The sequence below is a fragment of the Odocoileus virginianus genome, chromosome 9 (assembly GCF_023699985.2).
Source record: "Odocoileus virginianus isolate 20LAN1187 ecotype Illinois chromosome 9, Ovbor_1.2, whole genome shotgun sequence".
In the NCBI taxonomy this organism is placed as follows: domain Eukaryota; kingdom Metazoa; phylum Chordata; class Mammalia; order Artiodactyla; family Cervidae; genus Odocoileus; species Odocoileus virginianus.
Window position 1 is genome coordinate 70,528,322 of NC_069682.1, and position 16,019 is coordinate 70,544,340.

The window sequence follows — 16,019 nt, forward strand, 5'->3', positions numbered from 1 at the left end:
CATCCTTATTACAACAAATATTTATTAAATAGTCATCAAGAACCAGGCCCTGCAGGAGATCTGGGGACTGTAGTGGTGGACAAAATAAAATCCCTGCCGTCAGGGAGGTTGTAGGCTGGTTGGGAAGACAGATGGAAATTAAATAGTCTAAAAATTGTTATAGTGACTAGCATGAGAAAGAGAGGGCATGGGTCCCTGGAAGGTTCTGGGGGGGAGGGTCTGTACTCAGGGAGGGGTAGTACCCCAGATCTCTGAGGAAATCCTGCTAGAGCTGAGACCCCCAAAGGGCAAGCAGAGGGGAATGGTGCTCCAGGCAGACGGAACGGCATGTGCAAAGGCCCCGTGACAGAGAGCGTGGGGGGAGAGGAAGGCCAGCACCCTGGAATGAGACAGTGAGCGAGGGGAAGCCGGATCAAGGCTGCGCTCAGAAGTTTTTGCTTTGTTCTAAGAACAGTCGGAGGTTTTAAGCAAGGATGACGTGAAGGCAGCAGGTTCAGATTTGTGTTGTCAGGAGTTCCTCTGGCTGGCACATAGAGAACGAGCTGGAGGGAGACCAGATGGCCCCAGGGAGGTGGCTCGGAGGCCGGCGGTAGTTGTCCAGGGCAGAGAGGGTGGCGGCTTGGCCCTGGGCGATGGCCGTGGGGGCCGGTGGGGAGAAGTTCGCAGGTTCCGTGGATGTTAGCAGGTACACTTGACAACCCCGAATAATGGATCAGACATGAGAGCTGAAGGTGGGGGGGGAAATCCTGGGCTTTTTGTGCGACCAGTGCCCATCCCCACCCTGCCTAGGCTCGGGGAGACGGAGGTGGAGGGGCAGAGACATTTCACGATAAGCAGATGTATTTTGAATGAAATCAAATGGGGTGTAGGCAGCCAGGAAGGTCCAGGTTTGGGCCACAGCTGTTGCCCCTCCAGAAGCCGGTGATCGCTGTCGGCAGGTTTGGATTTCTAAGCTGCCGGGAGTTGGCCCTCTCTAAGGGCCCTTTGGCCGACTGGCCATCTGTCCTCTGCATCCAGCGGGCAGGGCCCTGTTCTCAGCCAAGGTAGAGTGTGCTCGGCGGGGGGTGCGGAAAGGTGAGCTGCCCGCCCGCCTGGGACCCTCCATCTGCTTTTGATGCTTCCCAGCCTTTGAAGTCACCCCCGCCCCCACCCTCCAGCTGTCATCTCTGGGGCTCCTCCGCACTCCCCCAGAGCTTCTCCATCCCCGGGGACACCGGTGGTGACAAGGATAACAAATGATGGCAAGCCGCTGGCAGCCGCAGGAGGAGGAGAGGGCAGAGGGCGCGGACTTGGGCCTCTTTCTTCTTTCTCATTCCTCCTGTCCCGGTTCTGAAGCTGCTGGGGTATCGGGATTTTGCAACAATGTGACGCAGGACAAAATTTTATTTGGTAAATGAATCCCCCGCCTTCACTTCCTTTCCCTGCCTTCATGAAAAGGAAGCTAAGTCTTTCTCCTCCCCTCAGACTCTTATGACAAGCCTGATTTCCCTCTAACCTTTGCTGCAAAGAGAATAAGCCAGTCTCCTCTTTCAGGTAATTGTAAGGGGTGGAGGAGAAAGCGAAGGAAGTGTCCCCCAAAACTGTGAGAGAACTGAACTAACTCTGCCTGTCAGACCATGATAGGAACCAGTGGTTTCCAGATAGTCCTCAAGGCAGTTCCCAGCATCAACCACTGTGTCTTTCAAGCTTTTGTCTGTGTGAATGCAAATAATGTCAGTAATTACTCTTTTTTGAATACCCACTCACTCATGCCTTCTCTGACAAAATGTGCAGAACAACCTCCTTGAGAGGGTATTATTATTTTCTCCATTCTGTTGCATAAGGCTCAGAGAAGTTAAATAACTTACCCAAGGTCACAAGGCTCACAAGACACAAAGCTAGGATTTGAACCCACGTAGCAGGTGACAGAGCCGGCTTAGTGGGTGTTGGAGCTGGATGGACCCTGGGTTTAAATTCTGACCCAGTTTCACTCGCAAGCTGTAGTTAAGAGCACACTTCCCAGGTGGCTCAATGGGAAATACAAGAGACCTGGGTTCAATCCCTGGGTCAGGAAGGTCCCTCGGAGAAGGAGATGGCAATATTCTTGCCTGGGAAATCCCATGGACAGAGGAGCCTTGATGGGCTACAGTCTATGGAGTCACAAAAGAGTTGAAGATGAATTAGTAACTAAACAACAGCTACATGGGTAAGAGCACAGACACTGGAGCCAGACCACCTGGTTCTGAATCCTGGCTCCCCCACTAACGTGCAGGTCACTCTCTTAACCTCAGTCTCCTCATCTCTGCGTAGCCACATCACTGCATTAAGGTGAGCTGATACATGCAAAGAGCTCCTAGCCCCAGAGTCAATGATCTTTAAGTGTTAGCTGTTTTTATTTCTATTGTCTATAAAATGAGTGCTATAATGGGGCCAGGTCAGGACCTTCAGAGCCCTCAAAACAGCAGAGAGATTAGTGCCACTTCCTCTGATGCCTCAGGTAATTCAATAATAAAACAATATGACCCATAAAACATGAACACAACATTCACCCTGTGCTGAAATTTACAAAGCTTTCTTTTTTTTTTTTTTTTTTTCTTTAAGATCCTCAGGGCACAATAGGAAATGTTCACCAAACAGGAATGATTCATCATCCTGTTGGGAAATATTGGGTTAGCCAAAAAATTTGTTCCCTGAATGAACTTTTTTGGTGAACCCAATAGACATGGATAATCCTATTTCCCCAGGTGGTTGAGAGAATTAAAGGAGATAATTAAGATAAAAATTATCAAGGAAAGTGCCTGGCACATAACAGGTGCTTGGGACATAGGAGCTATGGTTAGAATTTTTTGAAGGATTTTTCTCACTTTAAGTTGCCTTGAACTATTCATGCTGCTCTAGTTTGTGGTTAATGGTTTGCTTCTATGAGATAGCAGTGCCCATAAGCTTTAGGTGGCAGCAGGAAAGAACAATAATCAGGTTATTAACTTAGGGTCCTGTTCGGTGTGTGAGGACTAACATTTTTTAAATATATTGTATTTATTTTAAGGACTACTTTTTTTTTTTTTTTGGCCATGCTGGGCAGCTTGTGGATCTTAGTTCCCTAACCAGGAATTGAACCCAGATCCTCAGCAGTGAGAGCAGAGAGTCCTAACCACTGGTGTGCCAGGAAAGTCCCGGGACTAACATTTCTATTGCTTTGACGTTGTTGCTGCTGCTAAGTCGTGTCTGTCATGTCCAACTCTGTGCGACCCCACAGATGACAGCCCACCAGGCTCCGCCGTCCCTGGGATTCCCCAGGCAAGAACACTGGAGTGGGTTGCCATTTCCTTCTCCAATGCATGAAAGTGAAGTTGTTCAGTCGTGTCTGACTCTTCTCGACCCCATGGACTGTAGCCTACCAGGCTCCTCTGTCCATGGGATTTTCCAGGCAACAGCACTGGAGTGGGGTGCCATTGCCTTCTCCGTTGACGTTGTTAGTGATGTTTATTTATTTTCCTCCTAAGGATGGTATGTTTGTACTGCTCTAGGTATGTTTGAATTTTAGATCTTGCATTACCTAACAAAGACCCTAGTGCAGTGCATTGAATGTAGTTATTGATAAATTGAAGTTTAAACCTATCATTTTTTCTATGCGTTCCATCTCTTCTTTGTTTCTTTTCTTTCTTGCTTTCTTTGGGTTAATCAAGTATTTTTATTATTCCACCTTCTCGTGGATTAGCTTGTTGGCATACATTTATTATTTTTATTCTCTAGGCAGTTACCCTAAAGATTATAGAATGCACCCATGATAACTCTTTACAAGTTTACTATAAATTAGTACTTGTACTACTTCAAGGACAATGCACATCCTCAGAATGTGTTAAGTTTATTTGTTCCTCTCTGCTCTTGAATTTACCCTTTTGTGTTGCTCTTTATCCCTCCTTGAATTTTTATGCTTCCAGAGTATTATTTTGTACTGCAGGTCTATTTGCTATAGTAATCTAAATTTTGTAGCAAAATTAAGTGGCAAATGATCTTAATTTGTTTCATTTTTGTCTTCATATTTGAAGGATTTTTGTTGGCATAGTATTCTACGTTGGCAGATAAAATTCCATTGTTTTCTGGTTTCCATGGCTTCTGTTGAGAAGTCTTATTAGACTTTCTTTAAAAATAATTTGCCTTATTCCCCCTCTAACTGCTTTTGAGATTAATATATTCTCACATGTGTATAGTTCGTGATATGCCGTGCAGTATTTTTCTCTGTATTTATCCTGCTTCTAATTCACAAAACTTCTTCATTGCTTTGGCTTGATGTTCCTCCTCAATCTTGAAGGGTTTTTGGCCAGTTTATCATTAAATATTGTTTCTAAGTTGTTCTCTCTCTCCTCTCCTCTGTGGTCCTATTACATGTATGTTAGACCTTTACTCAATGCCCCATGTTTACTTTATGCTTTTTTAAAAACTTGTTTTCCAACCTTCGTTCTGAAATTTGTCTCGTGACTTATCTCCCAGTTCATTCTTTTCTTCTATTATATCCAATCTGTGATTCAGATGCTCTGCTGATTTCTGAATTTCAGTTATTGTATTTTTCAGATTTAGAATTTCCATTTGATTTTTTTTTTTAGTGATTCTAGTTCTCTAGTAGCATTTTCCATTGTAAATCTCTTTTCTTGATCATATTATCAAGGTTGTTGAGAAGTCCTTGCTTAGTTACTCTGATATCTGAATCTTATATATGTTTGGTTTTTTTGTCATGGTTTTTGAATGTTTGGTTTTGTCTCTTGCATGCCTGTATTTTTATGAAATGCTAAACATTGTGTAGGAAAATTTTTGGAAACTTTGGAAGATGACGTCTTCCCCAAAAGAAAAGTTGCTCTTCTGGCAAGGGGTGACGGTTGAGGCAAATCACTTTGATCTAATAAGAGATTTAAATGATTCAAGACAGGATCTATTTGGATGGTCCTTACTCCAAGGGAGTGACTTTTCAGAGGTCTCATTAAAAGGCCGATTTGTTTACCAAGGATTCTCATCTTGATGGACCATGCACTCCAATTTTGTCTCCCTGGTACTGGGAGATTGCCAATCCTCTGCTTCATTTCTTGCCTTCTTAGCCACCCCCTTTTTACTTTTCTTCTCTGACTCTTACCCCACCCAGGTTAGGTTTCAGCAAACACCTCAAAGGTAACGACTGTCACTGATGTCAGGCTGACTTCTCTGTGGTTCTCACATGTCTAAGATCTTAGCTCCTTGGGTCTTAGCTGCCTTAGTAACCTGAACTCCAATTTTTGTCTCCCCAGCTCGTTGAGACTGGAAGACTCCAAGCTGCTTTTTTTTTCTTCCATGCTTATAAATTGGCAAATGTCTTGAGGGGAAAAGTAGTAGAGGCCAGACTTACCTCAGTCCACGTCTCATCTCTGGGACCCTGGGCCTTCAAGTCCTGCCTTAGTTGCCCTGCAATATCTTCTTGTTTTTCAGTCACTCAGTTGTGTCTGACTCTTTGCAACCCCACAGACTGCAGCACGCCAGGCTTCCCTGTCCTTCACCATCTCCCGGAGTTTGCTCAGGCTCATGTCCGTTGAGTTGGTGATGCTGTCCAACCATCTCATCCTCTGTCACCCCTTTCTCCTCCTGCCCTCGATCTTTCCCAGCATCAGGGTCTTTTCTGGTGAGTCAGCTTTTCGCATCAGGTGGCCAAACTATTGGAGCTTCAGCTTCAGCAGCAGCCCTTTCCAGTGAATATTCAGGGTTAATTTCCTTTCAGATTGACTGGTTGGATCCCCTTGCTGTCCAAGGGACTCTCAAGAGTCTTCTCTAGCGCCACATGGTTCGAAAGCATCAATTCTTCTGCACTCAGCTTTATTTATGGTCCAACTGTCACCTCCATACAGGACTACTGGAAAAACCATAGCTTTGATTATACGGACCTTGTCAGCAAGTGATATGTCAGCTTTTTAATATGCAGTCTATATTTGTCATAGCTTTTCTTCCAAGGAGCAAGCATCTTTTAATTTCATGGCTGCAGTCACCATCTACAGTGATTTTGGAGCCCAAGAAAATAAAGTCTGTCACTGTTTCCATTTTTGCCATTCCATATTTGCCATGAAGTGATGGGTCCAGATGCCATGATCTTAGTTCTTCAAATGTTGAGTTTTGAAGCCAGTTTTTCATTCTCCTCTTTCACCTTCATCAAGAGGCTCTTTAGTTCCTCTTCACTTTCTGCCTTTAGGGTTCTGTCATCTGCATATCTGAGATTATTCATATTCTTCTGGCAATCTTGATTCCAGCTTGTGATTTATCCAGCCTGGCGTTTCTCATGATGTACTCTGCATAGAAGTTAAATAAGCAGGCTGACAATATACAGCCTTGATGGACTCCTTTTGCTTTGTCATCAAAAAGAAAAAAACAAAACCAACAATGGAGTAATACCTAGACTCTACAAGGCACTCCAGGAAATCAACAAAAAGGGGGAGAAAAGAAAACCCAGTTGAAGGATGGGCAAGGATAAAAGGTATGAATAGATAGTTCCTAGAAGCTCATATGGCCCACAATTATGTGAATATATGTTCTAACTCTCTAGTAATCATAGAAATGAAAATTAAAACCAGTATGAAATAATTGCTTTCCACTCAGCAGTTTGGCAGCCATTAGAAAGCTTAACAATGCCAAGTGTTAGCAAGATTTTATGAAATTAGAGCGCACATGTACTTAAGGTAAAAATCTATATTAACCCAGGATTTATGAAGAAAAATCTTCTAGTACTTGGGTCAGGTTCATTTCATGTATACCCAGTAAGACAGGAATCCTCCTCAAATATTTATATGTTTTAAGAATATGTATGTGTGTGTAACTACACCACATTACATATACATGTGTGTGTATGTGTGTGTGTGTATATATATATTTAATGAATATGTTCGTTGCAACCTTGTTTATAGTAGCTGAGAGATGAAGGCATCCTATATGTCTATCACTAGAGCAATGAATAAATACAATAAAGTGGGTATGCAGTATGGAATTCTAGCTACAAGCTAAATAACCATCTAATAATATATATATATTATAAAATCATAGTGCAGACAAAAAAAAATCCTGATAAACCAAATGAGGTCTCATGCGTAATCCTATTCATATAAATTAAAACACATGTCACAGGACTTCCCTGGCGGACCAGTGGTTAAGAATCCATGCTCCTAATGCAGGGGCACAGGTTCAATACCTGGTCAGGGAACTAAAATCCCACATGTGCCTGGCATGGCCAAAAACAGACCAAAAAACCCCACATATGTCACATAAAAAAATATAGCATCATTTACAAGGAGACATAATTACATATTTAATACATTAGGAGCATTCTCTAGGGTGAGGAGGAAAACAAAAATTAATAGGAGTTTTTAAAAGAACTAATTGCTCCAATTACAGATTTCCTCTCTCCTCTCCCTCCAAGTTCCTGTCTTCCTCCGTCTCCTCCTTCCTTTCATCCTTTGACAGATGTTAATCAGATGACAGAATGAATAAGATTCTGTATCAGATGCTGTGGGGATAATAGGGGTGGTTTCCACATTGAGCTGGCCTTCATGGACCTTAGGCAAGAGTCTAAGGTGAAGACACCAAAGTTTTAATAGTGATACTCCATCCCGGAGTTAGAACTCATGACACCTTCTTGCTGTGCTATAAGGTCAATAAATGCTGTTTAGATGTGCTGATTCCTCTTGAGGGTGACAGTGATACTCAGTAAAAAAATCATAAGCTATGAGACTGAGGCCAGAAGTGTCACATTGCTGTTTCTATCCCCATCAGGCTTGTCTGATGGCACATAATCCATGGAGCTCAAACAAAAGCCTGGAAAGACCGCGGGGAAAGGAGATGGAAAAAGCCGGGGGTGGGGGTGGGGGTCAAATACAAGACACTAGGGAGTGGTGGGGACTATGGCAAACGAGCTCATATGCCTTGACCAAACTGGGCAGCCAGCTGATAGTTGCAATACAAGAACGGTCAGTATTCCTCTAATTCTTCAAGAGAAGCTGAAACTCTAGATTCTTACATGAAATCACCTCATTTTTGAATATTGGCAACTACTTCAAATATTTTTAAACCCTAAGAAGGAGTAAAAATAATTCCTTATGTTTTTCACTGGATTTGGTCATTTAGCTAACAATTTGCTGCTTTTCATACCCACACGTGGGGCTTCCCTTGTAGCTCAGTCGGTAAAGAATCTGCCTGCAGTGCAGGAATCCTGGGTTCAATCCCTGGGTCAGGAAGATACTCTAGAGAAGGAAATGGCAACTGCTCCAGTACTGTCACCCAGATAATCTCATGGACAGAAGGACCTGGTGGGCTGCAGTCCATGGGGTCTCAGAGAGTCGGGCACGACTGGGCGACTAACACTTACACCCACACGTGGCCTTTGGATGTTTAGAGACCAATGCAATTTTTTACAACATTGTTTATTTTTTAACCTTTAATTATTTGCATATATCCAAAAGAATGAAGGGAATGAGTTTGGATAAAATGCAAATTTCTGACGCCTACACTCAGACAATAAGTTCAGTGTCTGCTGTTTGCCGCACTCCACAAAATATGTCTTGATATATCAAAGAGACACGGAGGCCTCTTTCTGAAGTGCCTTGTGGCACTTGAGGAACAAGAAAACCGGATCTCAGGACCCATGTATACACAGGAATACTTAGGACCCAAATGTTTATCAGCTCACAGAAAGACATAAACACTAGGAGCTAGTTTGTGTGGAATTTTCTTTTCTGATTAAAAAGCATATATAAAGTCTTTCCTATATGCAAGTCCTGGGATAAGTGTTTTCTTTCTTTGTTAAAAATTATGAAGTATTTTGGGCATGCAGAGATATAGAGTAACCCATGAGAGCTCTCCTGGTGGCTCAGTCAGTAAAGAATCCGCCTGCAATGCAGAAGATGCTGGTTCCATACCTGGGTGGAGAAGATCCCCTGGGAAATCCCACAGATGGAGGAGCCTGACGGGCTATAGTCCATGGGGTCACAAGAATCAGACATGACATAGCGACTAAGCCACCACTTGTTCAGTCGCTAAGTCATGTCCGACTCTTTACGACCCTGTGGACTGCAGCATGCCAGGCTTCCCTGTCCTTCACTGTCTCCTGGAGCTCGCTCAAACTCATGTCCATTGAGTCGGTGATGCCATGCAACGCCTCATCCTCTGTTGCCCCCTTTTCCTCCTGCCCTCCACCACTTACTTATAGACTAAAACAGGGGGTGGCAAACTTTTACTGCCAGGTATGAAATATTTTCAGCTTTCTGGGTCTCTATGACAACTACTCTACACAGAAATTGCAGCATAAAAGTAGCCGTGAAGGATACAGTAACCTGCCAAGCAGGGCTGTGCTCCAAGAAGACTTTACTAATGGACACTGAAATTTGAATTTCACATAATTTTCACAGGTCGTGAAATGCTATCCTTCTTAGGATTATTTTCAATCATTTAAAAATATGAAAGCCATTCTTAGTTTATGGGTCACACAAAAACAGATGATAGCTGGACTTGGATGGATCAGAGTTTGTGTCAACCTCTGAACTACATTGTTGCAAACACAGTTGAAGCCCCAGGGTATCTCTTTCTAAATTGCATCCCCTGATGACCGCTAGCTATCCATTCTCCTGAAACAGGTGCCTATCATTCCTATGCATATTATTATCTTGTTGTTGTTGTTGTTATCTATCCCTGAACAGTGTGTAATATTGATTTGTATATCTTTGAACTTCATAGAAATGGTATCATGCGTTAGGTACCCTTCTGTCTCATCGCCCATTGCTTTGTTTGGCAATCTGTTCATGGCACTCCAGGGCAACCTTTTTCATTGCTGTATTGTATTCCATTGTGAGCCCTTTCTACCTGTATTCCTCATTCTTGTGGTAGTGAATGGGCATTTAGGTTGCTGCCTGGTAGGTCCTTTATTTATATCTCATCTCTTTGCATCTTCACCATGACCTTCTAATGGAGATACTGATAATCCCCATTGTTCAAATGAGAAAACTTTTGACTTAAAGCAGTTTGGTTAACCTGTTCAAAGTACCAAGTAGTGAAGTGGAATTTGAATCCAGAATCTTTTCAGGATGGAATGTGTGTTTATAACCATGTTGCCATCAATTGGTACACTGTGCTCTATTAACACAGTAATAATGGATCCTGCCAAGGATGACCTTGGATACTAATGTGCAGTGACTACCTTAGCGTTTCTTTGAGGACCACTTGAATCAGTGTCACATGTTATTGGTTGTAGTTTAGTCCTTTGAAAATTGCTGTGTTTGACGTTGTACACATTAATCAAAAACCTTACTCCCCGATGACATAATATCACATGGTATTTGTCTTTCTCTTTCTGCCCTCCCCTACCCCATAGCATTTATCAAAATCCTGTGTAATTCAGGAGCTAGTGTATTCTTTCTTGATGGAGACCACAGTGCTGGGCTGAGTGAGAGCTCTGCTGCCTAGAGGGGTATTTACATATCCATGACATCTTTTGAGCCTTTTTCCGTTTGCACAAGTGACATGTAACACCACATTCAGTCTCTCTTCACTGCAGTCAACGCCACCTTCTCTCCACGCCTCTGGCTTCTAGGAATCCAAATTCAATCCTGCCTCTCCACCCGTTTCTCTCTGCCTCTATTGGAAAGTCTCCCTGGCTCACTCCAGCTCACTTAGGTGACATTTAAAAGAGGCCCAAATATAATTTTTCTAATGGCAAAATACAGGAGGAAGGGGGGAAAAGTTTTAATCAAGTGGGTGTATCCTCCGGAGGGGAGCAAGTACTTCATTTCAATTCCTCATTTCCCTCTGATGAAAAGTTCAGTGAATTTTTATGATGTAGAATTTATAAGATAGCTGAGTTTAGGTAATCAGCTTTAATATTTATACTCTTAGGGAAAGAAATGGGAATCATTAGGAAGCATGCATAATTAATGAATAAATTATATTTCCCTTTGTTTTCTTTCAGGTACAAGGAAATGCTAGAACTACTGGTCTCACCCAGCTTTACTGTAAACAGTGATCGTCCGGGTAAACTGAAGCTTAACCGTGCTGACGCTGATGTCTGGACTCTGAGTGACAGAGAAGGTAGGCCTCCTGCTGTGTGTTGTAGCGGGCCTGGTGGTGGTTCCGTTCACCCCGTGGAGCGTGGTAAGGGACTGACAGCCTTAGACACGCATCCTCTCCCAAGTACTGTCATTATGACAATTTCTCTTCCCATCCAATTAGATTATTGACTCTGGACCAAAAGTTTGTACATTGCTAACAATTTTGTCTAGTCATTAAAGGTAAAAGTGTGCTGGTTCGTGTGCTGAACTTGCTGCCTTGGGCTCCAGTTCCAAGAAATGCTGACACCGCCACAGGCACTTGTCAGTTTCAGGTTCCAGGCCCGGCCCCGGGCGTGTCCTGCAGGTTCTGGGGCTGGACCTCTGAGTCCTCTCCTGCCATCGCCCCATCCAGGCAGGCGTCCTGTTTACCGGGGGTTGACGTTGGGACAACAGCTCATCTGCCTTTTGCTTTCAGGTCGGGTTGGAGTCAAGGAAGCAGAGGAGAGTTAAGCTGTTTAAAAAATTATTGGCAAATGATGCAGTCGGACTAGTTTTCACTAGAACAATTCCAGCTATTGTTTGCACTGTTTGGGATCTGTCAGCCTTCCTGGTAGAGCTCAGAGTTACTTAGCAAAAGGCATTAAGCTATTATGTTTAACCATTGGGCTTAACCCTTTGTTTGAGCAGCTTTGAGATTAGCTGCTGGTATGCCAAGACCCCTGGCTGTCTCTCCTTCGTTGTCTATGTTTGAGGCCAGTTCGTGGGGACACACTGCTATGTAATTGTCATGGAAAACCAAAGAGACATGGTTCTAGTTGAATATAACATCAGAAGGAATTTGCTTTTAAGCAAATCCAGGCTTTGGGGAGTAATTACTGCTGTCACCGAGAGAGCAGTCAGTAATGTCTTACATGCTGGTCGTGAAGCTGAAACAGCCTTGCTGAGAGTACCATCAAGAGGGTCTGGGCTCCTGTGCCAAAGCTGCATGGTAGACCAACACACTCTTGTTCCTCCCAGGCCTGTGTAGCATCTGGATAAGCCACCCTGAGCTCTTTGAGAGTTTGAGATAAGTTCCAGAGCCCTGTTCAAAGACAGTCTTCCTTTTCCTTCAGCCTGAAGGCACCAGTCAACTAAAGACTCTTCATTTCAGAGCCAGTAGCAACAGAAAAGGGCATAGACTGCTGAGGGAGGAGGATCCCAGACTGACTCCCAGCCAAGTGACCTTGAGCAAATTGTTCATCCTTTCTGAGCCTCAACTTTCTCACCTGTCGAATGGGGAGCTGGGAAACATGACCCCTTTGTAGGGTGCTTACTGCAAGGGTCAAATGAGGTGATGTTATGTGAAGTATCAGTCCTTCAGTCATGTCTGACTCTTTGCGAGCCCATAGACTTTAGCCCTCCGGGCTCCTCTGTCCTTGGGCTTCTCCAGGCATGATTACTGGAGTGGGTAGCCATTCCCTTCTCCAGGGGATCTTGCTGACCCAGGGATCAAACCTCGGTCTCATGTATTGCAGACAGATTCTTTACTGAGCCACCAGCTTGGAAGCATAATAAATAAACTTACATCCATTGAATTAAATAGCTGCAATGGGGACTTCCCTGGAAGTCCAGTGGGTTAAGACTCTGCACTTCCAATGCAGAGGACTCGGGTTTGATCCCTGGTCAGGGAACTATCACATCCCACATGCCACACAACATGGCCAGAAAAGAAAAAGACAAATAGTCACAGTGGACTCAAATCCATGGTTACAAACTTGGCAGCTCACAGGTGGCCTTCAGGTGCATCTTTGTTTGATTTATACTGTGGTTTAAATAAAGGTAACTTGTAAAAATTGAGAGAGTGCACATAAAAATCTGGATTTCTAGTTTCTCTGGAGACGCTGAGTGCTCTAGAAGTGCTGGGCCTGTGTCCCCACCTGGGAACCTGGCTGCCACCACTGGGGACGGAGGGGCAGCTGTGGCGAACGTGAGTGACTGCCACCCCCTCTTGCCCTTCGTTTTTGTGAGCATCTATTCTGTCTCAGGTCCTGTTCAGAGTTGATAGAAATCTAGATGAATCCTCCTTCTCCTCCATCACTGTCAAAGCAAACCCTTGGCACCTGCTATGTGTCAGTCATTAACATGTATTAACACTTTAGTGTCTGCAACTCTAAGAAGTGGACACTTGTTTTACACATGAGACACAAGTTAAGTGGCTTGACTGAGACAACAGTTTAGTGATTGCCAAATTTGAACCTAAGGAATCAGACTCCGGGGCATCCCGGGTGGCACAGTGGTAAAGAATATGCCTGCCAGTGCAGGAGACACAGGTTCAGTCCCTGGGTCAGGAGGATCCCCTGGAGGAGGAAGTGGCCATGCGCTGCAGTATTCTTGCCTGGAAAACCCCACGCCTCGCGGGCTACAGTCCATGAGGTTGCAGAAGAGTTGGATGCAACTTCGAGACTAAATAACAACAGGTCTGACTCGAAAGTCCATTTTCCTAATTACTGTTTCTCATGTAATTATTACACCTCTATTGGGTTGTGAGCCCATTTTACAGATGTGGAACTTGAGGCCTGGGGAGTTGAGTAACTGGCTTAAAGTCACACAGCTCATGGCAGGGCCAGGAATTAAACCCAGTCCCCCAGCTCCAGACTCTCTGCTTCTAAACTCAAGATCTTAAGGATCTTCAGACCCCAGATGTTCGTACCCTCCCCCAGTGGTGGTACCCACAAACACCTCACCTCTCTCCTTTTTTGTGACTTGGAGCTGTCTGCACCCTTTCCAATGTCGGGGGGTCAGCTGGGGCCAAGGGAAAGACTTTGGGGGTGAGCAAAGGGGCAGAGAAAGGTTGCTTCCAAATTCAGACCAGGCAGGGCCAGCAGGGTCAGGTTACACGCGCACACATACACACACACGCACACAGACAACATACACATGTTTCTTTCTCTTGATTATTGGTGTGGGCAGTGAGCTCCGGGACTCAGCAGGGGACATTCCACTCTAGCTGTGGCCTCAAGTGTCAGACTCAGCTGACACTCCTGCCTGACCTCTGGTCTCCCCCTTCCTGGGCCCGCCCCTTCTGTTACAGCAAGACTGCAAGGGCCCAGCCCCAAGGAGGACCCCAGGAGGCATGGGCCACAAGGCCTACACTCCGGGAGGTCCGGGGGGGAAACTCGAACCCAAGAAACCCCCCAAGGCTCCCATTGTATTTCCTACTTTAACCCCCACCTTTGTAAAGTCCTAATCTAGCGGCCTAGTCTCTTGGGGGCTCATGTGCCTCTTCTGTTAAGTAGAATATTTAGTCCACCAAGCTCATGGTCGATGTGAGGTTGATATGACTTAAAACTTAAAAATGATATGGAGCGGGCTTGGTGTTTTTAAAAAGTACAGAATCAGATCTGAATTCCTTACTCTTGGCTGGGGGGCTCCGCTTTGTGTCCCGGGCAGCCTCTCAGGCTGGACCCCTCCGCATCGCCCCTGCCCACGGCGCCCAGCCCCTGGCCTGGTTTCTTTCGCTCTAACTCACAAGTCTGATTCTGCCCTGAGGGCCTTCACACTCGCTGTTCCTTTGCTTGGACCAGGTTTCCTTCCATCACAGGACCATCCCTTCATCCTCCGATTCTTATCAGAGAGGTCTTTCCCTTCAGAAGTAATCATTTGTTTATTCATTCATTCCTTCATTCAAGAAATGTTTCCTCAAGCACATGCCCAGCATTGTGTAAGTACTAGGAAGAAAATACAAAAGCTTTGCCTCCTGGAGCCTAACCCAGGGTGCTGGTAGGACAAGGGTCTGGTGATAACAGTGGATAAGAAGAATATATAGCGTGGTGGATGGTGTCACATACTGTGCAGTGGGGGAAGAAAGCAAGGTGGGATAAGAAATGCAGGGACGTGGGATTGCAGTTTTTATTGGGGCGCTAGAAATAATGTCACTGGGAAGGGAACACTTGAAGAAGGACCTGAAAGAGCAACTTCCCTGGCCATCCAGTGGTTAAGAATCCTGCTTGTAATACAGGGGACTTGGGTTTGATCCCTGGTCAAAGAAGTAAGATCCACATGTCTTGGAGCAACTAAGCCTGTGCACTGCAATGAAAGGTCCCACATGATGCAATGAAGATCCCATGTGCCATAACTAAGACCCAACACAGCCAAACAAATAGATTAGTTAATTTAAGGAAGAAAAAAGAAAAAGAGACCTGAAGGAGGTGTGCGAGAGCACTTCATGGTGACAGGGGAGAAGAACCTTAGGAGCAGAGGGAATAGCCTGTGCAAAGGTCCTGAGGCAGCAGCTGTCCCAGAGCACGTGAGGAGCAATAAGGAGGCTGGTGTAGCTGGAGCCCAGTGATCCAGGGACCAGTGGCAGGGAGATGAGGTCAGAGAGGTACCCAGGATCAGACTCCATGAGCCCTTGGAAGGACTTGGCTTCTACCCTGAGTGAGATGGGAGCTGTGGGAGGGTTGAGAGCAGATGGGAGATGATCTGATCTACGTGGACGTGAGAAAGGACTGGGGATGCACAAATGGGAGTCCAGGGGCTGGAGAGGAAGGAGTTTCAGTAAAGTGAGAGGCCATGGCGGCTTAGATGGGATGGTGGTGATGAAAGGGGAGAACAGGTCAGGTTCTGGAGCAGGGTGAGAGGGAAGCCAGCAGAACACCCAGCCATGCTGTTCTGTGTATTTTGTTTGTGTTCCTGCTCCCTGCCCGGCGTGCTGTGTTTGCTCACTTTTTGTCTGCCCATCCACCAGAAGGTAAGTTCCCTGAAGGCAGATCTTACCTACTTTAGTTGCCTACATATCTGCCGAGAACAAGGTATGATGCATAGTAAGTGCTTAAAAAATAGTTAAGAAAACAAACTTACAGTTACCACAGGGGGGACAGGGATAAATCAGGAGTTTGGGATTAATAGGTACATACTACTATATACAAAACAGAGAAATAACAAGCACCTACTGTAAAGCACAGAGAACTGTACTCGATATCTTGGGTTTTTTAATTAATTAATTAATTTCAATGCACCATG

General features: G+C 44.8%; 1 protein-coding gene across 2 annotated transcripts in view; it reads left to right on the forward strand.

Moving 5' to 3' along the window:
- Window positions 1-16,019, forward strand: part of EYA2 (EYA transcriptional coactivator and phosphatase 2) — a 256,976-nt gene that overhangs the window by 71,438 nt on the left and 169,519 nt on the right. Inside the window, exon 2 of one of the 2 annotated variants that reach the window (XM_020887209.2) lies at window positions 10,940-11,058. In XM_020887209.2, coding sequence (XP_020742868.1) covers window positions 10,950-11,058 — 109 coding nt within the window. In that variant the 5' untranslated portion in view covers window positions 10,940-10,949. Of the gene's footprint in view, window positions 1-10,939; window positions 11,059-16,019 lie in introns of those variants that run through there. The other variant, XM_070472728.1, reaches the window with a different exon arrangement.